Genomic DNA, 26724 nt, shown 5'->3' with positions numbered 1-26724 from the left:
ATTGCGGGTCGTTTTGAGAATAAAATACAGCTTTCCTCCAGCGGCTGTGCAAAACTCAAGCTCTTCCGTTAATAATGGCAGGCTTGAAAATACTCCCCCCCCCCTTCCCCACATACTCCCAGTCATTGAACTGCACAAAATACGTTTGCAGTGTTCCTGGGGAAAGTAAGGTTAGAACCCAGGGAAAACAATTATCAGTTGCTTTTCAGATGTCCTTGTGATTGCACCTGTTTCTGTGGCAATTAAATAAGGGTGGGTTTTCAAATCAGTATTTATTTGTAAGAAACAAAGACTGGTAGTGATCTACGCTCGGTAGGGTCGGGACTCTTGACCCAAGCCCATACGGATAACCGAGCAGTAGACTCGGCTGAATTGTCCTTCTACGGAGCGGCTCTAGCTCTTCATTCTTCGCCGGATCGCTCTCCTGATGGCGAGCGGCTTCCAAGGCTTGACCCCCCAAGCCCAGAGCGGGGGAGTTTCAGTGGCTTAGCTGAGAAAGCAAGACAGGAAAGAACCCGGCAGCCTAGCGTGCTCGCCGAAGCCACGCCTAGCGCTCAGCCAGTCATTGGCTCGGAGAGGTTTGTTAGGCTGTTGCTAAGGCAATGCCACTTCTTGATTGGGAGTGGGGAAGCCGAGAAAGAGGGGCGGGACTAAGAGCCGAGGTTCGTTAGCTCGCGGAGGCTTGTGCTGCTCCTCAAGTGGAGTTGCGCGTGCTGTCGGAATGTGTATTCCTGGATGGCTTCGGTGGAGGGCGGTCCTTTGTCCTCGGCCACGCGAGGTTCGCGTTGCTGTGTTCGTGCAATCCGTGCAGCAATATAAGAAACTCTTGGCCCATCGCAGTAAAAGCCTGACTTATGCTTAGGAGTTAGCCATAAGTCTTCAGTTTCTGGGTAATACTGAGTGGAAAGGCTGCCTAGATTTCATTCTCTCTCGCCTCCCTACTTACGTCGGCTCGATGAGGTTTATTTTGGAGGAAGCGTGCGTGCATAGATGTGCAGCAAGCGCTTGGTGACCGCCACGTCGTTTCAGTTTGGTTGAAAATTGGATGGGACTTGAAATGGGGATCCCACGCGTTGGAGCCTGTAGGAAAGGATGTGCATAACCGAAGCCAAACTGAGGTTTTTTTTTGGGGGGGGGGGTGTCCAAAATCCTTTATAGCAAAGCTCATCTTATTCTACCAAGGAACAAGATTTGAGTTTATTAATACGATTACCGCAGCAACAATCATGAAAAAATGCCCTATTTTTGCTTGGGCATCGATTCCGCAATCCTGAGCCCACAATCTGGTGTCGTGAACGGCGAGTCCTCACTGGGCATTGAAGCCTATCGCTTCCGAAAGATAGCTTTAGTTTACCAGCTTTCCTTCCCTGTTGCCTAAAATGGGAGACAGGATCATTAGGTCGATCCTAATTGCAGAATCGAGTCTCATTCCGCAGGATCGTGACTTTGGAACCAAATAAAGGGAATGGGGGGTTGGATTCCTACACCCTATTTAATAGCCCCTCTGGGATCCGGATCAACTGCTCGGACTCCCAAACCAAACCGTGAAATACAGTAAGGCTTCCAAAGAGGAACCTCGGCTCCTTTCTTTTTCTCCCGGGTATTTGCACTCCTTGTACATTTTTACGTAATTTACTATGGGGGCGAATAAACTGCCCAAATTTGGTCGCTTTTTCACGGAACGGCCAAACCGGTCTTGTCAATCCTTGCCCAAGGACTGGCAATCAGAAAGCGAGGACGCCAGAGCAGTTCCCTTTGCTCCTTTCTCTCGGTCCTTCATGACGCCTCCAGTTAGCAAGCGGGGCGGAGCTGCTGAGCAAGGAGGCTGGGCGGGCGAGCAATGTATACTGTATGCATATGAGCGGCTGGCTGAGGTTCTGTTCGCGCCGGTTTAGGCCGGTCCTCTCCTGCTCTAGACTAGTCTGTGATTGACAGCCCAGCAGTTGTTTACCTCAGCCAGGCGGCGGCGGCTGCTGCTACTCCGAAAGCTGGAGGGAAACTGCTGAGCTGGCAGAATGAGAGGGAGGAAAGCGGAAGGGAGGAGGGGGATTTTCAGTATAATAAATGGGAACGGGGTCAGCGTGAACCAAACGTCAAAAAACATGATTTTCGACATCTGTATTGTATACACATGTATAATGAACGGTGGTTTTGAAGATGCCTTCAGCTATACCAGTGGGAATGAAGTCATGCGCTTAGTGGTGGTCCAGATTTTTGCAGCCCAGATCTGCAAACTTCAATTAGTGCCATATCCTAGATGTATAATTTTTGAGAATGGGAAAGAAGCAGCTCTTCCTAAAGCTCTAGAGGAGGAAGGCATTGTCACACATTTTATTCACTCCTTGCCTGAATAACTCAATTCTAAGACATTAGTAACAGTGCTCTCTAGCTTGTTAACTGGGAGTACTCTCCTTTTTTTATGTTAACAGGGAGAAGTTATTTATTGGTCTTGCCAATGCTATTATTTCCTGCTAGGACATTTTCTCATATTTTAGGACTACATTATATAGGATTTGGGCCCTGGCCTGAGAAAAACTATAACTGAGGACATGATAGGGTCTGGATTTGTAAGTGTAGAGAAATTTGCCCATCCCTTTAGAGTAATACTAAAGAATTCTAAGACAGAAAGAAGTTCCTTTTTAAATGCACCTGGAATCTTCTTTCTTTGGTTTGTGAGAATCAAACTAAAAAAAGATTTTTCAGATATGTAGAATTTATCAACCATATTAGTGTTAAATATTTATTTTCAGAGTCACTAGTGACAGGTGTATAGGATGACAGGAGAAAAATACTTAAACGTGAATTAGAATATTGAATGTTTCCTTTCTAGATGATGATAATTCTGAAGAAGGCCTCCATATCATTCATTCAGGAAGACATGAATATGCATTCAGCTTTGAGCTTCCACAGACGTAAGTATATGTAATACTCAGCCGTGACATTTGGGTCACCCTGCAATAAATCTATAAAAAGCAGCTTATAGAGGGAAATGGGATGGAGAAAAAAAAAACCCTTTTCAATGGTCACACGGATTGCACTAAAATATGCTGCAGGGACATTGTCCTAATAAACAAGAAGTTGCTTTGATTCAAAGTGGCAAAATCATGAAAAATCAGGACAACTACTGTCCTACCAGTAATGACCTTAAAAACATGGTTCATTTATTCAGTTGTTACATATTTAATTTCAAACAAGCTCACTAGGCTTTTAGAGACATTTGCATTGCTTCCTGTTGAATTAAAACTTGCTACATTGCTGATAGTTTCCATTGAACATACCTGTTAAAATGATGTAGAACAAAATTGTATGAATGATATGGAAAATTTAAATGTTAGCAATGGCTCTCGACTTGTAAAGTTACAGATTATATGAGAGTTAGGCAAACGGATGAAGAAAGACACTTAAGTCAAAACAAGAAAAAGCCATTATTTCAACACAGATGCATTCTAAACATTCTAAAGATATTTTAAATTAGTGATATACTGGAAAAGAAAAAATATGATGAGAATGACATGGAAATATACACATTTTTAAAATGGAATTATTTGATAATTATATATAATTATTTATAATGAAAGCCAGAATGTAGAGAGAAGAAAAAAGAGACTTCTATTAAAGAAGTTGTACATTGTTATGATAGAAAATCTTTTAGCAATATGATACATCATTGTCACACATTTTAAAATTATGCAGTGTGTCTAGTAACTTGTGTAGAATTTGCAGGCTGCATTGCTTCCTATTGGGTTTTTTCCCAAAGAAGCAGTGTGACAAAATTTAATTACCCTGACTAGAATATTTTACAAACTCTGTGGTGTTTGATTTAAAGATATAATTATCACTAGCAAATATATTCAGTGAAAATATCTCAACTAAGACTACTTATGAATTAGAAGTTGTAGACATACATACATACATACATACATACATACATACAACATACATATAAAATAAGTTAAAGCATAATTTACTTAATTCTTATGTTTCTTAATTAGTATGGAAATAATTGGAAACAAACTTATTTTTGTTTTTAATTAATATGCTTTAAACATAATTATGAACTTAAATGTATAAATGCATTAATTGAAGGTACCAGGGAATGCAAATAAATTATTTTAGACTGAGCACATTTATTTTCAGTAAAGACCAGAATATAGAAAAGTCTGTAGTTCTCAATAATATCATCATTTCATTTAAGAATACTAACTGAAAGGAAGTAAAGTAACTTTGTAAATTTAAGCTCTGTTCTCTTCTCTGTAATGAAAGCACAGATCTGGAATATTAAATGCCAGACATTATATGACTTAAAAGAATATATTTTGTACATTTTTATACATGATGCCTTTAAAATCAAAAGCATCTTTAAAAAAATCCCTGGTTTAAATAATTCTCATATATAAATTGAGAATTTTGAAAGCAGTTCTGCAAAAGCAATTTATGGACCTGCTTTATATTTCATGGTTTTAAATTTAAAAAGTGATCTGTTCTAAACTTAACATATCTCTTAACTTGATCTTCAATATATTCAAGCTGGAGCACATTCAATTCAATTACAGTTCCCAGTCAGCTAAATGTGACTTAGAGTGAAAATGTAATTCCTCCTGCTTAACCAAATTGTATTAGGAAGTTGTATCCTCGTAGCATATTTCAGTGCAATTCTAGTACAAATATGGTCATACTTTGTAGATCTGTTTAACAATCAGTTTAACTACAGAGATATTTCTCCCAAACACATTTAACATGAAATCTTAAAAATAAACATTTCATTATATACTATGATGCATTAACAGTACAGTACAACTTACTAATTATTACTTTGACTGTATATTTACGTTAAGCAACAACAGAGCTAAAGATTTATTTAGTTTTGACCTTTGTGTCCTGAACAGACCACTTGCTACCTCATTTGAAGGCAGACATGGCAGTGTGCGCTATTGGGTGAAAGCAGAATTGCACAGGCCTTGGCTTCTACCAGTAAAATTAAAGAAGGAATTTACAGTCTTTGAACATATAGATATCAACACTCCTTCATTACTGGTAAGAATTGATAGAATTACTAATTCTTTGTTAGTAACATTTTAAAAAATATCACACATGGCCCTTGAATTATATATATAGATATATATATATATACATAGATAAAAGTAACAATAATCAAATCAATGGAATGCTTAAAGTATATGCAATGTAATACCAAGAATATGGTAGCATATTGAGTAATAATAATTTTTAAGCTGCTTGTTTTTAACATATTAAACTGTTCCAGTAAAGATTAACTATGGGACAGTTTTATTTATGAAAAAAAAATTCACCTTAGAATTTGCAGCTTGGCAAAACAATGTATTTTTTAAAAATTGTACTGCAGTGCATTATTCTTTATTCTATTACTGATAATTTACATATCAAGTGGGGAGAAATCATAATTCTGTATGTTATCTTAACATACTTATTTTAATATATCAGGGATTTAAGATTCAATCTGATCAAAAACCATTATTTGTTCTTTAAAAAATATTTGAAAATGAAACACATGGAGAAAATGTCCATTGAAACAGGGTTCTTTTGCTTTGGATAAAAATCATATTTGGGATGATATAGGGCCTTGTCTAAAACCCAACACAATCAGCAGGAATATTTCTGTGGATTGTGTATGTTTGAGATAAAGCCCATTTCATACATAATTTGACAAAAATAGTACTTTGGAACCACCCAACCACTATTAGATGATGCTACTAGTTTTGATGGATTTAGTTAATCAATGGTGTTAAAGAATATGGACCATTTGGGGCATCTCTTTATTAATAAATGCTTAAATGAGGCTAATTTCAATTACCTGATATAAATATTTCAGGACAAGTCTATGATTATAAGAAGTAAGTCTCATTCAGCTTTAAGAAATATATTTGTAATTTTGAGCTAAAGATTCACAAAACATTTAATTGACAATTCAATTTAAGAACAATTTAAACTGATTTATGATCCTAAACTTCACTTTTAAAATGTAAATCGAAGAGATGTACTTCCATCATGTAACAGTATGGTCCAAATGTTGTTAGTCCAAAATTAAGTTCCACTTGCTCACTAAGTTTTTATTTGACTGGTAATGCAAACAGGCAGCCCACCCTTGTGTTTCTTTCTATATAAGAAGCCTTACTAAGTTTAGTGAAATTTATTCTCAGGTAGCATAGCATCACAGCCTAATTTAGCACTGTGGAAGTTACTCCTGGGTAGATATGAATAGGATCTGGCACTATTTAAAATGAACTCTTTTAGCTCGGATGATGATTTGGGATTTTCAGTGACCTTATTGCTAAACCTATCTCCTTGGAAACAGACCTCATTGAAGTCAGTGAAATTTGCACCCAAATAAATATAGTTAGGATCATACTGCAGTTGGTCTGTGTCTGAATTGTTAGACCAAATACTTTCAATAATATGGGAAGCTTCCATATTCTGAATCAGACTACCCTGTTTTCCCGAAAATAAGACCTTCCAAGATAATAAGCCCAATTGGGCTTTTGAGCACATGCGCTAAATTATGCCCTCCCCAAAAATACTGCAACGCAGCAGCAGCCATGAGGTGACCACGCTCGCCACCTCCTGCACCTCAAAAATAATAAGACCTCCATATCTCAAGGATCATTCAGATGAGAAATATAAACTGGAGTGGAGAAGATGGATTGTCTATATTCAATATAAATATGGGACTAAAAAATTCCAGATAGCTTATGACTGAAAAAGCAAGGAATGATTTAATTTGTTTATAGTTAGCTTAACAAAAGAGGAGTTAAAGCACAAATGAAAGATGAAGCCAAGTTTCTTTTAGTTTATTTTAGAATATGTTGTTAAAGATTTATACCCTGTATTTGCTCTGGGAAGTCAGGGGGGGGGGAGATGGGCTCGGGGCGGGAGGGGAGGTAAATATTTGTAAAAGCTTTTTAAAATTTTCAATTAAAAATAATAATAATAATAAGACCTCCCTGAAAATAAAGCTAAACACTTGGTCAAAAGAAAATAAGACCCTGTCTTATTTTGGGGGGAACACGGTACTAATTTATTAAGTTTACTTCCATCTGTATAGACTGACTGTAGGATCCATCTGAGGATGACAAATGTTGAACAGAGTAATTTTTTTCAGTGCTAGTACACTGACTGCAGAAACTTGAAATACTGAATAATTGAAAACTAGAATTTAAATTCTAATAATTGAATTTCAGTAAAATTAAAGGATTGAAAAACTACTAATTGAGTAGTACTTTACTGAATTAGTCCCATGGTAGAATTAATAGTGATAAAGTTCATTTTACTTATATATTTTGTCTTATTGGCTTATTCATAAAAGAAAAAGGCCATAGAAGTGTTAAGATACTTCTAGACAATGACTTCTTTGTTTGCTGTAGTGTTAATGATATAATAGTCAGGTAGATGTCAGGTCTGTCTATCTTGTGCTAATAGCTGCTGATCTGGATCCAGTAATAGAATCAGCAACTCAGATCACAGTGGAACCAAATCACTCTTCAAACTATTTCATTTTCACTAAGCTAAAAATGTAATTACTGTTTTGTTTTTCTTTCAGTCACCCCAAGCAGGCACAAAAGAAAAGACTCTCTGTTGCTGGTTTTGTACCTCAGGCCCAATATCCTTAAGTGCCAAAATTGAAAGGAAGGGCTATACCCCAGGTATGTAACATGAGTTCTAAGGAAAGTAGGGTTTATGATTTTTTTCATTTAATTGATTTAAAACAATGTTTGGTTTCTTCTGGGGTAAACAAAATGCAGTGTCCTATTAATGGTTGGTTTGCATGTTAACATCAAATGTTATGACTACTTGATTATAAAAGTACATATGCCACAGTTTAGATCCCTTGCAACATGCAAGGTCTTTTGAATAATTAAAATACAAAATATGTATGGACGCATGTAATGTTGGCTTGGTATTCACGTTAAAATTATTGAGTTGTCAAACTGAGCTCCTGGTGACTTAATGAAAATGTCCATATTTTTTCTTAGATAGACATATTTGCCCATTATCTCCTGGAGAATTTTTTTTTTCAATTTCCCAGACTGTATCCCTAGGATTTTCATATGGTACAGATTTATGATTTACAGATCTGTTTCTAGTTAATGTTTGGGTCAAACTACATTAATTTGGTAGCTGCCATTGCTGTGGCTTCTTGTATTTTCTTAATTATTAAAAATAGTATCACCAATGCTTACATTTTAAAAGATTCATGATTTCCATCTGATGTGTTTATTCTTAATTTCATTCAAGGTGAACCAATTCAGATCTTTGCAGAGATTGAAAACTGCTCATCTCGAATGGTAGTGCCAAAGGCTGCCATTTATCAAACACAGGCATTCTATGCTAAAGGGAAAATGAAGGAAGTAAAACAGCTGGTTGCCAACTTGCGCGGAGAATCTTTGTCATCAGGGAAGACAGAAACCTGGAATGGCAAGCAGTTAAAAATTCCACCTGTGTCCCCATCCATCCTTGATTGTAGCATAATCCGTGTAGAATATTCTCTAATGGTAAGAACTTAATTTAATCTTTTAATATTTAACAGAATACAATATACATAGAGTAGATGACAGGTTTTGATTGGGCTTTGAGTAATTTCTTGTTATTTCTTTTCAAGGTATATGTGGATATTCCAGGTGCAATGGACTTGTTTCTTAATTTACCACTTGTCATTGGTACTATTCCTTTACATTCATTTGGCAGCCGAACATCAAGTGTGAGCAGCCAGTGTAGCATGAATATGAATTGGCTTGGTCTGCATGAAAGACCAGAAGGTAATTTAACCATACATTCCAAATTATTTGTGATTTTCTATAGGTCTGTTATTCTAGTAGTATTTACTGGTAGTTAATACTGTCCTAAATAATAATGCTGCATAAACAGTATAGAAAGATTTTTTCATTAGGTAATGCCAGAATATTGTTCTGGATCATTGAAAACCCAGACTTTTCTGGGAATGGAGAGATAGAATAGAACAAAGTCCCAGATCTGTTAAGTGGTATAACTATAGAAAACATTTACAAAATTTCAATGATATTGCAGTATTGATTTTTGTCACGAATACCACTAAAACTGGCCAAACTGGTATAAATAGATTATATTGCTTTTTCTTACCTAATATTGATGATTTGACAAAGGCTCTGCACTTGTGGCAAGTTGTTTGTTGGTTTTGATTATTTGGTTTTTACAAACCAGCCAGTTATGTTTTAATCAGTAAGCTGTGGTAATACAATAACAAGAGTTTTGGCAATGTGGAAACTCCCCAATATCTGTAGCTAGTTTTCTTCTTGGAGAGCTCTAAATTATAATGGTTGTACCATTATAAAACATGATTTTTTAAAATTCTAACCTAGTTATTGCTTACCAAAACTACCAGGTAACAGTTGAAATTATTGTTATCTCTGCCTTGAACAAATCATTTAAACAAAGTTTAATATCCTGTCATGTTATATGTTCTGACATGCATAAGAACATAGTTCGAACTGCGTGTAATTTTCCCTTCAGCACCTCCTAGCTATGCAGAAGTGGTCACTGAGGAGCAAAGACAGTCTAGTCTAGCACCCGTAACTGCTTGCGATGACTTTGAAAGAGCACTTCAAGGACCATTATTCGCCTACATCCAAGAGTTTCGATTCCTGCCTCCTCCACTTTATTCTGAGGTGAGATAACAAGTAGTTAAAGCTCCAGGTTCTATTTTTAAGTATGTTACATTTTCTCTCATTCGTAAATCTCTCCCACTACAATGAACTAATGCATATTACATATTACAAGATTTCCCCTTGCTATATTTATGCTTATCTTCTATCTGAAATTGCAACTTTTATTAAACTTGGAGGAACATAATTTAAATCAGTAGAAATTATTTCTACAAAAAAGGGTACCTTAGATTTAACAAGGGACTTTGTATTTAATCATTGTGTAATATACAACAAGTATTTATATATTAATAAAATACCAAGCCCCATTTTACTACATTTTAATTTTACTACAACTTCTGGCCTTTTTTATGAAAAAAATTCAAAGCAAATAAATGGTTTGTGCTTGCTTTAAGCTCTTTTATTGTAATAAAAGAGCTTAAAACATTAAATACTATGTGCAGGTTAGTTAAGAATTAGCATTTATTGAAGAATCCAAATTGACAGTTGGACGGTATGTTTATTATACCATGCTAGTTGTCTTTAATGAAGGAAATGACCAACTTAGGAATCTTAATTTTTTTTCTTACAAAAAAGACACTTTTAAAAAAACTGAAAAATGATTTGCACTTTTTTTAAAGTTGCAACTGTCAGAAGAAAAAGAGTTGGGTAATATTTTACTATTCAAAATGATCCTACTATAAACATATTTTCTATCCATTTTGGATTGTGTTATTTTTCCTGAAAGAAGATCCTACTATATTGTTTGTTGAAAAAATGATTTTGTCTCTTGGCTTTAAAAATATGCATTATTTCATTTAATTTCATTTCAAGATATATCATTGTCACTGTCTATAAAAGCATGGAATTCAGTATTACTTGAAGTTCTTTTTTTCTAAAGTCATAATTACAGCATTAGGATACGTAATATTAGACCCAAAGCACTAAAATTTGCTATTCTCTTTCACCCAACTTGTTCTAAAATACATATAAGTTAAAAAAATGAAAGAACTCTGAATATTTTGCAATAATTAAGGATTGCTACAAATCAGGCAGCATGTAAACGTAAATCATCATCATCATTCAGTCTCAACATCTGTGCAACCAACCTAGTAAGTATTATAGTTTCTTCCTTGTTTTTAAAGTTGTCTCTCTTTTTTTTGTTCCTCTTTCACTTAGATTGATCCAAATCCAGATCAGACCTCAGATGACAGGCCATCCTGCCCCTCTCGCTGAAAGAATGTCTCCCAAAAATGTTGAGATGGGTCTGAATCATATTTTAACTGTATTCAGGATAAAGACGTCCTATAGAAACAGGCTTTGAAAGGAAGTTATTGCCTAAAAGAAAAGGAGAAATAATGAAACATCCTGTGATTATGCTTTTGAAGTCTACAGCAAACATCATAGGACTGCTCCACATGCTTGAAGACCTGGGCTTTCTCTTTCTGTTCTATAATGGCACATACTAAGAGCAGCCTTAATAGCCTACACGTGTCAAAATACTTACCATGTTGCAAGAGGGATAACATTCTCCTTTTATTTGAAAATTTGCACATGCTCAATGCTTTTGTTGTGCAGTTCAGTGTCACTACAGCTTTTTCTCATTTATGTTGGACTGTTAACCTCTTCTAACTTGTTTGTGGTCCGCACAACAAGGAGCAAAAGAAAGCTTTGAAAACTTTGATACAAATGCACTGACTTTTTTATTTAGATAAACAATATAGGTTGGACTTTTTCTGCATATGCACATGTTCAGAATTGTCCCAATAAGACTGATCCATGCATCACCTCTTCAGCTTGGATCCTCTTGTGGATTTATTACAAACATCAAATGCCTTCAACCAATCCTTGCTGTATGTTTCACAGCCTACTATAGTAGACAAGCAACAGATTCGAGGGGCGAAAGTAACAAAAGAAAACAATAGGATTTTTTGTCAGGAGTGTGTATCTTAATTCCTTTTTAAGCATTTGTTGCCTTTCTACTATTACTGCAAAGACGAATTTTGTTACAGACTGCCTAAAATCACTTAATCTCAGGTGAACTCATCACTTGCCAAAATGTTGAAATGCTACTTGTGTTTATGTTGCACTGTTGAGTTCTTTTTTCCTCTTTTGTTTTTGTTACTTCGTTTTCTTTGAAAAGGGGACTTGGAAAAGGGACATACATATATTAAGACATCCTCATTTCTTATTATCTAGCCAAAACATGAAACATAATTAAGAGTTTGGCCAAATTCCTAGAAGACCCATGTAGGCAATAGCACCGAACATATCAGCAAGAGTTGAGGAGGAAAGTTATACATGATTTATAAAATTACTCACGTAGGGATTTCTTAGCTAGGTGGTATGGGTAGGGAAAGTAAATTTATTTTTATATGTAGTTAACTCATGACCAGAAACGTGTAAAAAAATTTATAGTGAAATTTTAGTCAGATTAGGGTGGGCATCTCAAGTGAGCAGTATCTCTTTTAAGATACTTTAGAACATATTTTCTGGGGACTGCTATTTCAAATATATTCTCTACTAAAAATGAAAGTGACTCAGTAGTAAAATCATTGATATAATTAGCAGGTTTGCTTTGCTTAATTTGAGGATGGGTAACATTACAAGGAATTGACTAGTAGGTGATTGGGGTGGAATCTCAGCACAAATGCTAAAATATTTAATTTTTAAAAAGTCACAACTATCACCTTTTGGAAAACTCAACTCATTTTTTACCAAAATAACTATTCTAATTTTCAAGTGGCAAGAATTGAGTTCATGTATTGCTGACCAAGTGTTGATTTTATCAATAGATTGGCTTTGGACTGGTGCAGCTCATCCCAAAGCCTGTCTTGAGGATTAGAACAAGTAGGATAGGCTTGTCCACAAGTGGCCTTTAAGAAAACATGGACAACAATTCATGTTTGAATACTAACAGGGTGAAAAATGAACAGTATAAAATGAATCGCGTTTTAAGTGATTCTTTTAAATGAGTTTGACCTTTAGCAAGCAAACTTCATATGATGGCATAATAAGAAAATTGAGCGATGGAACTTAAAAAATACAGTAACAATTTTGTGAATGTCCCTCTTCCATAGAAGATTAAAATATGCTTTAACGGGATAAAGGCATAAAAGGGCATTTGGTGGGCTTTTTGTTTTTTTTTTGTTTTAATCAATGAGGGAACAATTGTTATGCATAGCATTATATTTATCACAGTATAATAGAAGGTTCTATATTGAAGCAGGATTGACCAATATTGTAATAATTGGCATTTCAATATACCAATATTGTGATGAGATTAAAATTTACAAACACTAATTTTTTTCACAAAATATTACACTTGCGGCATTACTATTATCTCTGACTTCAGAAATATTGGTCATTGTCTAGACATTGTATAATATTGGATTTTGAGCTGTAAGTCCAGTATTCAAAATAACAATTAAAAAGGGGGGATAAGTTCAAAATGTTAAACAAAGTGCAATATTTAATGTTTGCTTTATAGATTATATTCAGTGGCTGTTTGTACTATATTTTCTTTCTTTTTTCTGTTTTTAGTTTGGTGCTGAATATGTCTCTGTAGATTCTGTTCAAGAAAACGAATTGTGGAAAACAATTTAATTTTTCCTATTGCTCTTCCTTGTGGATAATAAACTTTTTTTATATAAAGCAAGTTCATTTGATAGTTTTCATCTGAAGAAACAAAAGATACCTCCTCTTGAAATTATATGCTGCAGTTATAACATTTGAAGCAAAAAAATCACAGTTTGAACCTTCTACTCATCTTGAATGTAGTAGACTGGTTAATACATAGGTCCTCACTGTGCTTTTAAAGAATGTTAGGTTTATGCACACCTTTATTTAACCAAGTTTCTGAGTACATATTAGTTTACATAATAAGAGCAATGGTCTAGCTCAGCGATCCTTAATCTTTCTGGCACCAGTTTCGTGGAAGACAATTTTTCCACAGACCAGGGAGGGAGAATGGTTTTATGTGCAACCTAGCTTCTGCGCATACGCAGATGACCCTTCATTCGCTCACCCGCCACTTATGTAGCCCAGTTCCTAACAGGCCACAGACTAGTCCACAGCCAGGAGTTGGAGACCCCTCATCTAGCTCATAAATATCTAACATACTCCTCTTAATACCTGTGTCATTTCCATCAGCTATGGAGTATTGAATTGAAAAGGTTTTATGTTGCCAGTTTGGATTTAATGAGAGTATAAAAGTATATAAATACATACTAACTGGCCTTGTAATGTTATTTATGTTTGGTTTTCTGTAGGTACCACATTCTGCATTGCTATGAGAATGGAAAATAAATAATCTGATGCAAGTATAGAAGGTCACATCAAAATAGTTTATTTGAACAGTTAAGTATCTGTATAACCATTGCATATATGATCTAGAAATATAGGGGACACTAAGAAACTTGTATTCTGGAAGCAGCTATGTCTGGCTGACATAACGTACCCTAAATATTTTCTTGCAAGTTCCAGTTGTAGTTCAGATTTATGATTCTTAGAAACTCTAAAAGCTGACAGCTAAAAATTGATAGCACTGTTGCATGGTCATATCAAAATTTCTTTATTAATGTTGCCAAACTTGATTTATATAAAATTCAGAAATGACTGAGCATTAAATTAAAATAGGGGGTGTCTATGTAGCCTATATAAAATACTGAGCACTATTACAAACAAAAATGATGAGTCTTTCTCTCCTTAAGATTTTAAAAACATCTTCATTTTCAATGATATCTAGGTTAAACTGACCCTCATATTAAAATGAGCATTGTTCAATGCAATATAAAATATACTTGTATTAGACTAAAATGTGCTATTAGCTTTCAGCATATGCATTAGTGAATTGTATGGAAGTATATTCTTTATTAACCAGATACTATAGAGAATATGATTACAAATTCTAGGGTAATTTCATTGCTTTTTAGAGTTCTTTATCATTAAGTTTCAGAATAACATTAACAGCAAGTAGAAAAAGGAACCACCTCTTCTTCCCTTCTTCCTCTTTTCTATCCAATAAGTAACTAGGCAGATAATATTATAAAGTCATCAACTGCCTAATAGGTCACATGTTAAGAAAGCAGCTTTTGTACAGTGTAACCTAATTCTAAATAATTCTAAAGTAGTGGACTATATTAAGAGCTGGAAGCACAGGCAATGACATTAATAGAATGATAGGGGTTATGATTTTGTATTGGTGCATTAAAATAAATACAGGAGTTTGACATGAGAGAAATCAAGCAGAGCTGATTGAAGATCATATAGCAGTAAAGTGATTGATTAAAAGTTTTTTTAAAAAACTCATGCATTAGTGCAAATCAATCCCACTAGGTTTTGCATGCTATTAGATCCCCGCATAAATTCCCTCAGTATCTATCCTTCATATAGCACTACTGCAGGGGTGTCAAACCCAAAGCCGGATCCAGCCCATGGGGTGCTTAGATCTGGCCTGTGGGGCCATCCTGGAAACAGCAAATGACTGGCCCGCGGTGCCTCTGCCAAAAAAACGGAGCACAGGAGAGCTGTGTGGCCCTTCCGAACTCCGTTTTCGCTGGCAGAGGGTTGCAGGAGGCCATCGCAGCTGAAAAGAACTCGGGAGTCCATTTTTGCTGGCAGAGCGCTAAGGCCACCCTAGGCACCCCTGACGAGTGATGTTGAGATAGCCATGCCCACTCTGGGCACGCCCCCATCCCCCAAAGTCAAACACAACCAATTTTATTTTTATACCAGATTATACCAATATAATCTGACATGACCTAATTCAAGTGCCACTAGAATGTAATTTTTTCCATGAGGGAGATTATTAGAGCCATTTTGCACAAATAAAAAATCTGTTTGTTTTCTTGTGTGTCTGATAATAATGAATATGCACTTCCTTATAACAGAAGGATGAATCACACATATTCATAACCTTATTTTAGAAGCCTGAATCTTTTTTTTTGAAATTTTTTTTATTGTTTTAATTGAACAAAAACACAAAAAAGAATCATCCTTCATTACATCTTGTAGAAAGCGTGTCAATTGGTTACAAATATATTTCGTGTGTTTCTTCCACAATCATTACTTATACTTCATTCATATTGAATTGTACATTTTCAATCAAAAATCTTTATGTATTTTACTATCAATGTACCACAATTCTCATTTAACTACAATTATTTAAACATGCTTTTATCTGAAATCATTTGTATTTAAAGACACAACCACCTACTGGCATTCATTCGCAATTTCAATAAACCTCCAATAACATTACACCTTTATAACATATTCTGGAAAAAAAATCAATAAGATATCTAAGCATTCCCCCCTCCTTCTCCCCCCAACTCACTATTTAAAGCTTGTATCCAATTTGCTTTTACCAATACAACACATGTATATATCATTAAACATCCATTAACATTTCCTTGTTATTGTTGTAGTTAGCTAAAAATTATTTACTATTTATATCACATCTCTCATCAGACCCAAAAGAAATTATACCTTTATAACAAGATCTAAACAAAAATTTATTAATAAAATTTATAGTTCTTTTCCCCAAGTCCCAATTTACAATTTATATCCATGTTACTTTTACTAGTTAAGGTTATCATTTCATTATTGTTTTCATAGTTAATTATATGTTAATGAATAAAGATTTAATAACAATCTAAAACAATCTATAAAATACTAAAATTCCTACTTATTAATCACCAAAAATTAACTAACTTTTTATCATCAACTTTCATTATCAGCCTATATCTTTCCAGTGGCAAAACAGTCTTATCTCTCTTGCCAGTTGTTGTGTCAATTCTCTTTTTAACTCCTTTATAAAGTTTTTTTTAACTTCTCTCCACACTTTATTGCTTGAAAGATGTCTCAGATAATCTTGTTGCCCTTGAGTTGTTATTGAAATTAGCTTGTCTTTGGTTGTCAGACTTATTTCTGAAAAGGTTTCTCTTCTTAACTCCATCATTATCACCTTTTTTTTTCTGGGATAAAACTCCAAATTGTCAAATTCACTTTTTCCATCTTCCCTTCTTTCCACTTTCACCCATGTTTGCTCTATTAATAAGTTCATCTATTGTCTTGTCTTTATCTTCTATATTTTCATTCTCTTCTTTAATTTTTGGGGCTCCAACCCCATCATCTTTTGCCGTGAGAAACAATAGTCTATCCAACTTCTTCTCAAATCTCCCAAATCCTTCCAATATATTTTGAATTCCAGCCAGGATATTTTGAAATTTTAAGGTTTCCTCATCTGCATATTGATCCATTTTTCCAAAAAAAGGAGGAGAGAAAAAGAAAAAATGAATCTGACAGCCACTGCCACTCTAGCCTTTCAAGTCTCTTGTGTGTGTGTGTCTGTGTGTATAAAGTTGACTTAAGCACAATTTCTTTTGTACTCTTCAAAGAAGAAGGGTTCTACTTTTTCCTTTTCCTTCCCTTGCCAAAATATTTTCCAAAAGCAGCTGCAAAAACAATTCGTGCCCTTGCCTCTTTATCAGATTTTGTAAGCAAGTTGCAAACCCTTCAGTTACAAAGTCAGTGAGATCAAAGAAGAAAGAACAAAAGATACATTGTTTCAAAAAAAACCTCCAGACTCTGACTTCCTAGTGGCAGATTCTACTTTTTCATACTTGTCTCAAGCTTATGGAAAACAAAGGTCTTTAATTGTCTTTAATGGAATTTAATAACAAATGGTAGGAAGAATTGTTGAAATCAAAAAGGTTTTAATTCAAGCCAAAAAATAAGGCGACAAAGAATAGAGGGGGGAAAAAATCAATCCGTTCACTTTAAGAGGAGAAACAGGAAAAATTACGGTCACTTCAATCCATAAAATATCGTTACAAAGAAAAAAACAAAACTTTCCAAGGCAGTCCAATAAAAATTAAATTCGCCGCTTTATTCTTTTACTTAAAGGACTAATTTATCTTTTTAAAAAAAGTTTCTTAGGGCAATCTTTCTCAGAATAGAAAAAAAAAACCTCACCAGATGGACTCACTTTCATTTCCTTCCTTCCGGAGCCATCTCCGACTTCGTCAGCCTAGGGCTGTCTGTTTGCCTCCAGCTTGAAGTGCTTCCCTTGGATCAGTCAGGGACGTTGCGATGTCCCTGAGACCAGCAAGGCTTTGTCTTCCTGTTCCCTGTCTCTACAGGGCGGTTTAGGTCTGACTGGATCATCCAGTGGCAAAAGTGTCAACGGCGGTCTCGGACTGTCGGGACCGCACATTGTATTGTCACGACGTTGACGCCTTCTTTCAGAAGCCTGAATCTTTTGTGTCCCCCCCCAACTTTATTTTCAGAACCTTGGTTTGACATTACCAATAGTGACAGGAAGACCCAAATAATTGTATAGTATTTGTGTTCTATTGTGGAGAAATATATGGATGGATAGTTGGATCAAGGAACAGAGAGAAAAAGAAAGAGAAATTATTCTCTTTTATTCTCTAAAAGAAAAAGAGAAATTATTTGACTATATGATGTCACAAAGCCCAACTTTTGCATTTTCTAATATACTGACAATTTTACTATCCTTAATTATCAAAACTGTAGCAGAAGTTACAAGTGAAACTGATTTTTTTTTCCAGGAAGTTAAAAAGAAAACTAAGCTTAACTTCTCAGATATAGCCATTTTGTTTCAGGTGTACTTTAAAAATAACAGACTGCTAGCATTACAAAAAAAAACACCTTAATAACTTCTTGAGCAAAGCAGACACAGCTATATAGTCACCAAAGGGTGCATTAAATCTTGTCTATTCATTTAAGACTTCATCTTAAATTGCTATCAGCAATGATAGCAATTGATACTGAAAGCTCTATAAAGAATACTGTTAGGAACACACTTACATTTTATGGCAGTTAAACTCACCACTATTTTCAGTTGTCCCAGCTGCTCATTTACTCATTTTTTTTACTTCGCTTTGCTTACTTTTGTCATTCCATCCACTGTTCTTACTCCAGACACTGGCCTTTCCAGATATAGACTGATATGTGATTAACAATTTGCCATTCACAATGTAAAGGACTGAATGAGAAGGACAGAAGCTGGCTTCAAAGACAATTTGAAAGCTTTGACAAGTAAATTGAAAGGAAAAACAAAATATCATGATAATGGCTGCACCTGCATAATAAAAGCCTCCCCCCATTTCTGCATGTATAAAATGTTACTTCTGTTAATGGGGGTTGTTGAGAAATATAGTCTTTTGTACAACTTTTTGGAACTTGGCACCATTCTGCCATGCCTAGACCATTTTTACTTCCCAGAGTTGTTGGCCATAGTCACTATTGGCACTTCCATTTCCTTGTAAAACTAGCAAAGAATGGAGCTTGTTTTTGGTCAGTTGTTCAGTTCTGCTTCACTATATTGCTCCTCCTTGCTCATGATCAGTCAGCCATGTTTTAGATATACACACATACATGCATACGTCTACCAGAGGTGGTTGCTCCCGGTTTAGCCCGGATCGGGTGAACTGGCAATGGCGATAACAGGAGGCTCCGCTCACCCGCCCAGACACTTCCGCGCACGTCCAGCGAACAAGTACCAACCAGTACAGAAACCCACCCCTGCCTTCCACTGTAACCAATCAGTTGCTTCAAACAAGATATTCACAATAGCCATTTTCCATGGTTGTTTCCCAGGTAGTTGGCAGTTTAAGGTAGCCTTTTGTTTTCTGCAATTCATCTGTGAACACTGAGGTGTTTCTAGTGCCCCAGCCTGGAAGCACAGAGTTTATCAGAGTCTGTGGGGAGACTGAAATCTATTGTTGAAGTAACTGTGGGTATCATTCTGAAATGTCATTGTCTTCTATCCATTTTTGGAGGAGCTTGTTTTCAAAGTCAATGGAGGCTTCATAGCACTGGGCTTGCCAATAAACTCTTTCAGCAGGTGCAGCTTCTAGTTTCCTTTGCTGGATGTAACAGTGGTGTTGGGTTTCTTTCAGTATTTTGGTGGTATTTGTGCAGCCACGCTAATACCTTTTTTTTCAAACTATGTTCCATGGAATCTTAGGATGTCATGATTCAGTGACAAACTAAGTGGGAGAAAAAGGTCATTAAGACAAAGCCAATTTTCTACTTTTGCCTTTTGATTTGACTTCTGGGGTTTAAAACTAAATTAGACTAAGATGTTCTCCAGTTTGAAGAAGTGTGAAAACCTCTGGTCTAAGGAAAACAGGATTGGTTTTTTTCCCCCATAGTTAATATAAGACTTGGGCTACTTCAATATTTTTCCTGATTATTATTATTTTTTAGATGGTAGCAAATCTCCACATAACAGAGCAGGAGACGTGAGGAGGTGGGGATGAATAACACTAGTTTGATTTTTATAAGATACGTCTAGTTCAGGCAAAAGGGATCAGACTGTAGCTATTTGTTTTCATTTGGAAATACTGCATGATTTCTTTCTTTTTATTTTACTCAGCTGAAGAAGAAATAGATGCCTTCTATTACACAAGGGGCAAGGCAAAGATAACTTTCTAAATCCCACTGCTTACTTTGTAGCTTTCTCAGAGTTTACAAAAGCAGTAGAATCTGAAGCAGGACCTTTTCAATATGAGAGAGTTATTCATAAGACAAGTAAACTCTGCATTTTATAGGACAAAGCAAAAATTCCATCAAAGAAAAAGTTGCTTGGGTCACATTCCATCTGAAAATGGCAAGCCATCTCTGATCCCTGAAACAGCTTTCTTCAATGGCAAAAATTACCTCATTACTATACAAGCATTAACTTCATTACTGGAGTCCCTTTTCTTTATTGGGAATACAAAATACAGTTCTTAAAAGTTGAAACAGGGACCCCTAATCCTGGGTTTAGACACTGTGTTATCTTTTTTTTTAATCTTGTAGCTTTGTTCCCATAGTTCAGAGGTGTCAAACTCAAGGCACTTAGATCTGGCCCAAGGGGTCACCTTAGAAACAGCAAAGAACTGACCCGCAGTGCCTCTGCCAGTGAAAACGGAGCTTAGGAGGGCTGCATGCGGCTCTCTCAGGCTCTGTTTTCAACCGCAAAGGCCTCCTGCCGCCTTCTGCCAGTGAAACTGGAGCTGAGGAGGGGTGCATGCAACCTTGCCGAGCTCCGTTTTCACTGGCAGATGGCGGCAGGAGGCCGTCACAGATGAAAACAGAGCTCAGCAGCCTGTTTTCACTGGCAGAGCAATCGGGCCACCATAGACGCCCCTGACATGAGTGACATCAATCTGGCCATGCCCACACCAGCCACACACGTCCTGGCCCCCAAGGTCAAACACAACCCTGATGTGGCCCTGAATGAAATCGAGTTTGACACCCCTGCCATAATTTGTATTTCTTTCTTAATATGGTGACATTTTTGATCAGGGGTAACAATAATTATTATGGGCATATTCCGGAATGCTGAATTTGACCAAATGACTTAACAAAGTTTTCTGGGTTTCGTTTTGTCCTTGGCCTTCACTAATGTAATATAAGCTGTTGACATCAGAAAAAGCAAACGTCACATTGAACGGTGTTCATTTTAAAGCTTGGGGTAGAAAAGAGGGCACAAAATAATTCTGCCTCTCTGGTGCCTGGTGTCAACAGCTGAAGATGTAAGAAGTAAAAGGGAATATTTTGAGCAAGCTACCCAAGAGAAAATAACATTTGTATGCTGTAAGTAAAGGGAGTGAATAATTGTTAACCATGATGGCATTTCACATGTTGAAAGGCAGCAAATGCCAGCTGTCAAGATTCAATGTCATTCAGGAAGGCCAAAAAGTTTGCAAGGACTGTTACATCACAGCCAAACAAGCCTTAATTTCACACTTCTTTCATGTTAGGACAATACACTTGCTCATAACCATGCATGCACACACACATTTGCACACCAACACACACACACAGAGAGAGAGAGAGAGAGAGAGAGAGAGAGAGAGAGAGAGATTTTGCATATGCAATGATGTATAACATTATTATTATATCATTATATTAACTAATATCACCAACAGAAAAGGGGATTTAGGTTTGTAGCTGATAAAAGACATTTAAATATATGCTGCTATTTTTTAAAAGTTGAGTTCTTTGTTTGGGATTTTTATAGTGTGACCATACGAGAAATACTGTATAGAATTCTTTTAATCACATCTTAAGAAGAATATTAAAACTCTGGAAAACATGAGTAAAACTTGCTAATATACTCAAAGGACTAGAGTCTTCCCTTATCAGTAAAAATTGCAAACAACAACAACAACCCCACAGTAAGATGAATAATAAAGATGAATTAAACTCTGCAATGAATTTGAATGGTGGAAGATTCAGTATAGGCAGAAGTATAGCTGCCATATTATTTTTTCCTGCCATACTTCTTTTTTTTTTCTGGGAGGTAATTACATACTTGGTAACCTACAAGTATTTGAAGCCAAAGTTATATCACAGCCATAGCTTTTATAGCTTCTAAATCAGTGTTTCTCAACCTTGGCAACTTGAAGATGTCCGGACTTCAACTACCAGAATTCCCCAGCCAGCGAATGCATTCGCTGGCTGGGGAATTCTGGGAGTTGAAGTCCGGACATCTTCAAGTTGCTAAGGTTGAGAAACACTGTTCTAAATACAGGTAGTCCTTGACTTACAACCACAATTGAGTCCAACATTTCTGTTGTTAAGTAAGACATTTATACCTAAACAGGAAGAACAAAATATTCAGTTTGGACAATGATATATTCTATGAAAGCTTTTAGACATGTTTAAATAAGAACCCGTTTGACTTTAACATCAGGTCAGTAAAGATAATGTAACACAATCACTCTTGGAATGATATTAGGACTTATGCTGGTAGCTGGTAGCATTCAGGGCAACATTATGAGTTCGAATATGATCTACAATATGAACCAAGAAATCCATATTCAATTAGGCAGAAAAGACATAAAACATTGTGAAGTACAATATTCTTTAAAAACTGAATAATATTAATAAAAGATTATGTGTAGATGTAGAACAACAATTAAGATTTTAGGAAACTCCCATTCATCATATTCCAGGTCCTTTTGTTGTCTTCTTGTCTCATTGAATCATGGTTACAACTGGCAAGAGTTATTGTCTTAGAGAACTAGTAATTGTTCTCCTACAAACTTTTAGTTCTCAAGAATTATAGCGGGAGTTGGCTTGATGATTGATTAAGATATTGGACTAGAACCCAATATGTTCTAGTCCTCCCTTGGCCCAAAAGCTGTCTGGTATCTTTCATCCATTTACACTCTCTGTTTAACACAGTGTGTTGCTATGAGGAAAACAGGAGCAGGGAGCATTATATACACTGCCTTGAGTTGTGCACAGTAGAGGCAGGATATATATCTAATAAAGAAAGTAAGTAAAAAGAGAACCTTGAAACATTATCCCATGCCCAACACTGTTAGTTTTGACAGAGTAAAGCAACTACCTCAGGCTCAAGTGCTAGAAGATACCAGGAGCTGTCCCATCTGAATTCCTTCTGCTGGAGAAAGAAAAATGTACATCCTACACATCCCTTAAAATGGCCTCTAGGATGCTGCTATTTCATCAGCAATCTTTTTTTTTAAAAAAAAAAATCAACTTGCACTCTGGTCATATGGAGACAGGAAATCTGTTTTTGCTTCAGGCCATAAAAGTCTCTTGGGAGGTCCTCCCTTGATCTATCTAGTTTGGAGGAATCCACTACAGGACAATGTGACTACCTTTGTAGTGTGTTCAAAATTCAAGTATTAATCAAAACTGATGCTCAGTTAAAAGGCTTTCCTATTGAATACTGAATCTCAGAAGTATGCTTCACTCTTACGCCTGTTTTCCCCTTAATGAACAGGTAATATGTCTCTATTATAACTGGATAATGCAGAAATGGACAGACAACCTCAATGTTTAATATAGTGCAATAGTGAAACAGAGCTGCTACAATAAACCAAGGAATATAGAATGGAAGCAAAAGGTGCTACCACTTTTCATTGTATTTTGGCCTGCAGAAACTACTTTTTTTTAGATTGCAGCTCTAATCAGTTCTAGCACTGGGCACAGGTTTTAAAAAAAATGTTCATACCTTTACTGACAATCAGATAGAAAACCTTTCAGAATAACAAGCAGTTTCAAGCTTGTTTTAAATTTCCCAATATTATGGATTGTTCAAAATCTGATCTTTCTGACATCAGTATGCATGTTATGTTCAACTATCTATGCAGACTCAAAAAATGACGTACTGTAGGTGAAAAAGCAACATCCAGATTGACCTTCAGCTGCAAAATCCATTTACTAGAGTTTAATAGAATTATTGGGCAAGAAGCAAATTCAAGTGTTTGGAAATGGGCAGATTACTTTCCAAGTCTTTAGGAATAAATTAAAGAAAAGCTTTCTTTTTCCCTAGGAAAGTTTTAGCTGAGTATGAATCACACTTTAGTCTATGTTTTTATTAAATATGTTTTGTTGTTAAACTACAAATGGCATTTGCTTTAAAGTCCACATTTCAAACTTAAGCAGAACATTTATTTTAAAAATAATGTATTAAAATGTGTGTGCTGTCTACTCTTTCAGTATTGTGTTGTATGAGGTATCAGCAATCCCTTGTAAATGAAAATTGATTTAACCTACTAACTCTCAGAGTTAAATGTCATACTGACTTAAATGTATGGCTGCATTTAGGCAACACTCAAGTCAGCCAGTTTTAGTACAACATGAGTAACACATCCAAGCTGCCTGGCTAGTCTATGATTCAGTGTTTTGTGCATACAAAGAACTGGGTTAAATGGGTAAGGTAGAGGTAAAGGTTCGCCTTGCACATATGTGCTAGTTGTTCCTGCCTCTAGTGGGCGGTGCTCATTTCCGTTTCAAAGCTGAAGAGTAGTGCTGTTCGAAGACATTTCTGTTGTCATGTGGTCGGCATGACTAAATGCCAAAGGTGCACAGAATGTGATTAAATATGTAGACCATAGCTAATTGAACCATGGTTAGGTATCTTATATGAATACAACTTTTGAGATGCCATCCAACCAGTGGTGGAATTCAAAAAAATTTATTACTGGTTCTGTGGGCATGGCTTGCTGGGCATGGCATGGTGTGGCTTGGTGGGCGTGGCAGGGGAAGGATACTGTAAAATCTCCATTCCCTCCCCACTCCAGAGGAAGGTTACTGCAAAATCCCCAATTCCTCCCGATCAGCTGGGACTCAGGAGGCAGGGAATAGATGGGGGCAGGGCCAGTCAGAGGTGGTATTTACCGGCTCTCGAAACTACTCAAAATTTCCGCTACCGGTTCTCCAGAACTGGTCAGAACCTGCTGAATACCACCTCTGGATCCAACATAAGGCAGAGAAATCCACAACTGTATCAAATGAATACACTTGGAAGAAATATTTTCAACCTCAGATGTAGTCACACTATGAATCCCATCGATGTACAATTTCCTCTGTGAAATTACATTTCTTTCCAAATCTTTCTTGTAGCTAACACAATTATTTATTCAGTTTTAAGTACAGCAGTCCAAGGACTGTACAATCTATTTTTGTACACTTGAACTGACATTTACTAAGTCCCCAAGGAAGAGAAATATCGGGTCTGCATTTGGATAAAATTCATAGATTATATGTTTATTTTTTAATTACTGTAACCATGAAATTATAGACCAGGGAGAATTACCAAAAGCTGGGCTTTGACAGAGATGAGTGGTGGTGATGATGAATGAATTCAGGACCTTGAAATGCAAAGAAAAAAGCATGTATTTGCAGGCTTTGTTGAAGATTGTAGTGTTTGAGGAACAATGCCATGTATACAAGCATTCCCCTTTGATATGGCATGGTTTTTGAAGATTGTTTTTTACCTTTAAATCCCTCCCCCATTGTTTTCTCAGTAGAAGCTCTAGAATTTTTATAAGGAATAGAACTTCAAATAGCAATTAGTATGACAGCTACCATCCAATTATAAAATACTGTATATTCACCATTAAGTGAACTTCTGGTACATTTGGAAATGAATGACATGATATCAAACCTCCAAATAAGAGAAGCAGCATATTTGGCTAAAAAAAGCTATTATAATTATTGTTTCATTGTTTTTTAAAAAAATTCTTTTTAAGTAAAGGGAAAGTAGCCAGTTCTAAGCACCATAACATACTTCTAGGTACATTCTGAAATGGCCTGTACAATATTCAACTGGACAGATGTTCACTGTCCTGCTTTTTTCAAAGGAACCCAAACTGTCAAAGGTGATTATAGCAGAATTGTGATCTTCTGTGCTTTAAAGCAGAAAGAGAGGAAAAGTTTGGAGTTCCTCAGAAACACTACTTAAATCGCCCGATCTTTCCTCCTGACTTTTACTAGGTCATTGGCAAAAGACATCTTTGCTCTGTTGTTTTCAGTTGCCTTCTTCTCCTTGCCTGCCAAGGCAATGATACAGCTTGCCCTTATAGTTGATAATAATATACCTCTGTCCAGTGGTGTGATTCACTTAGTTTCCCTACCGGTTCACAAATGTGAGCATGAGCACGAACTGCATCTGTGCATGTGCACAGACTTCTGTGTATGCACAGTGCTCGCTCATGACGTCAGGATGAGTGGGTGGAGCCTCCTGCATGCACCACTACCAGTTTGCCCAAACTGGAGAGAACCAGCTGAATACCACCTCTGCCTCTGTCTTACCTAATTAAAATGGTGCCATTGGATAGGGGCTGTAGCAGGATCCTGTGACATGCTTCTCATACATTTCTATTAAGAAAACACATGGCTTATTAACATACGTTGTAACTGAGCAAATGAGAAATAATACCATATAGTGGTTAAGGTGTTAGATGGAACATGAGGAGAGCTACATTCAAGTTCCAGCCTTCACCCCCCAAAAGCTTCCTGGGCTAGTCACTCTCTCTCAGACCAACTTGGTTTCCAGAGTGTTCCTGTGGAAGAAAGAAACACTCTATGTGCACCTTGAACTCCTAAAGGAAAAGCAAGATATAAACCCAGCGCAGAAATGTGAGCTGTCATCCTCCTGAGTGGAATGCTTCTATTTCTTCTTAGTGTCAAAAACTGGTCTTCAAGTAACAGCCTTGTCATTTTGCAACGACTGACCTCTAAGGCACTGAAAATTGAGAATAGCCTCTACAGGGATATTTCTTAACAAGACTGATATCAT

The 26724-nt window shown here is 36.2% G+C and overlaps 1 protein-coding gene across 3 annotated transcripts in view; it reads left to right on the top strand.

The window, feature by feature from the left end:
• The window catches only part of ARRDC3 (arrestin domain containing 3), a 41508-nt gene that overhangs the window by 1822 nt on the left and 12962 nt on the right, over window positions 1-26724 (top strand). Inside the window, exons 2-8 of one of the 3 annotated variants that reach the window (XM_014053805.2) lie at window positions 2831-2912; window positions 4887-5034; window positions 7574-7676; window positions 8269-8525; window positions 8633-8789; window positions 9520-9674; window positions 10830-13297. In XM_014053805.2, the coding sequence (XP_013909280.1) occupies window positions 2831-2912; window positions 4887-5034; window positions 7574-7676; window positions 8269-8525; window positions 8633-8789; window positions 9520-9674; window positions 10830-10886 (959 nt within the window). In that variant the 3' untranslated portion in view covers window positions 10887-13297. Of the gene's footprint in view, window positions 1-2830; window positions 2913-4886; window positions 5035-7573; window positions 7677-8268; window positions 8526-8632; window positions 8790-9484; window positions 9675-10829; window positions 13298-26724 lie in introns of those variants that run through there. The other 2 variants (XM_014053818.2, XM_087715713.1) reach the window with 2 other exon arrangements.

Source organism: Thamnophis sirtalis, unplaced genomic scaffold, assembly GCF_051295495.1.
Source record: "Thamnophis sirtalis isolate CommonGarterSnake01/CBP01778 unplaced genomic scaffold, rThaSir2_p1.2 scaffold_5, whole genome shotgun sequence".
NCBI lineage: Eukaryota > Metazoa > Chordata > Lepidosauria > Squamata > Natricidae > Thamnophis > Thamnophis sirtalis.
This window is presented reverse-complemented; position numbering and strand designations above follow the sequence as displayed.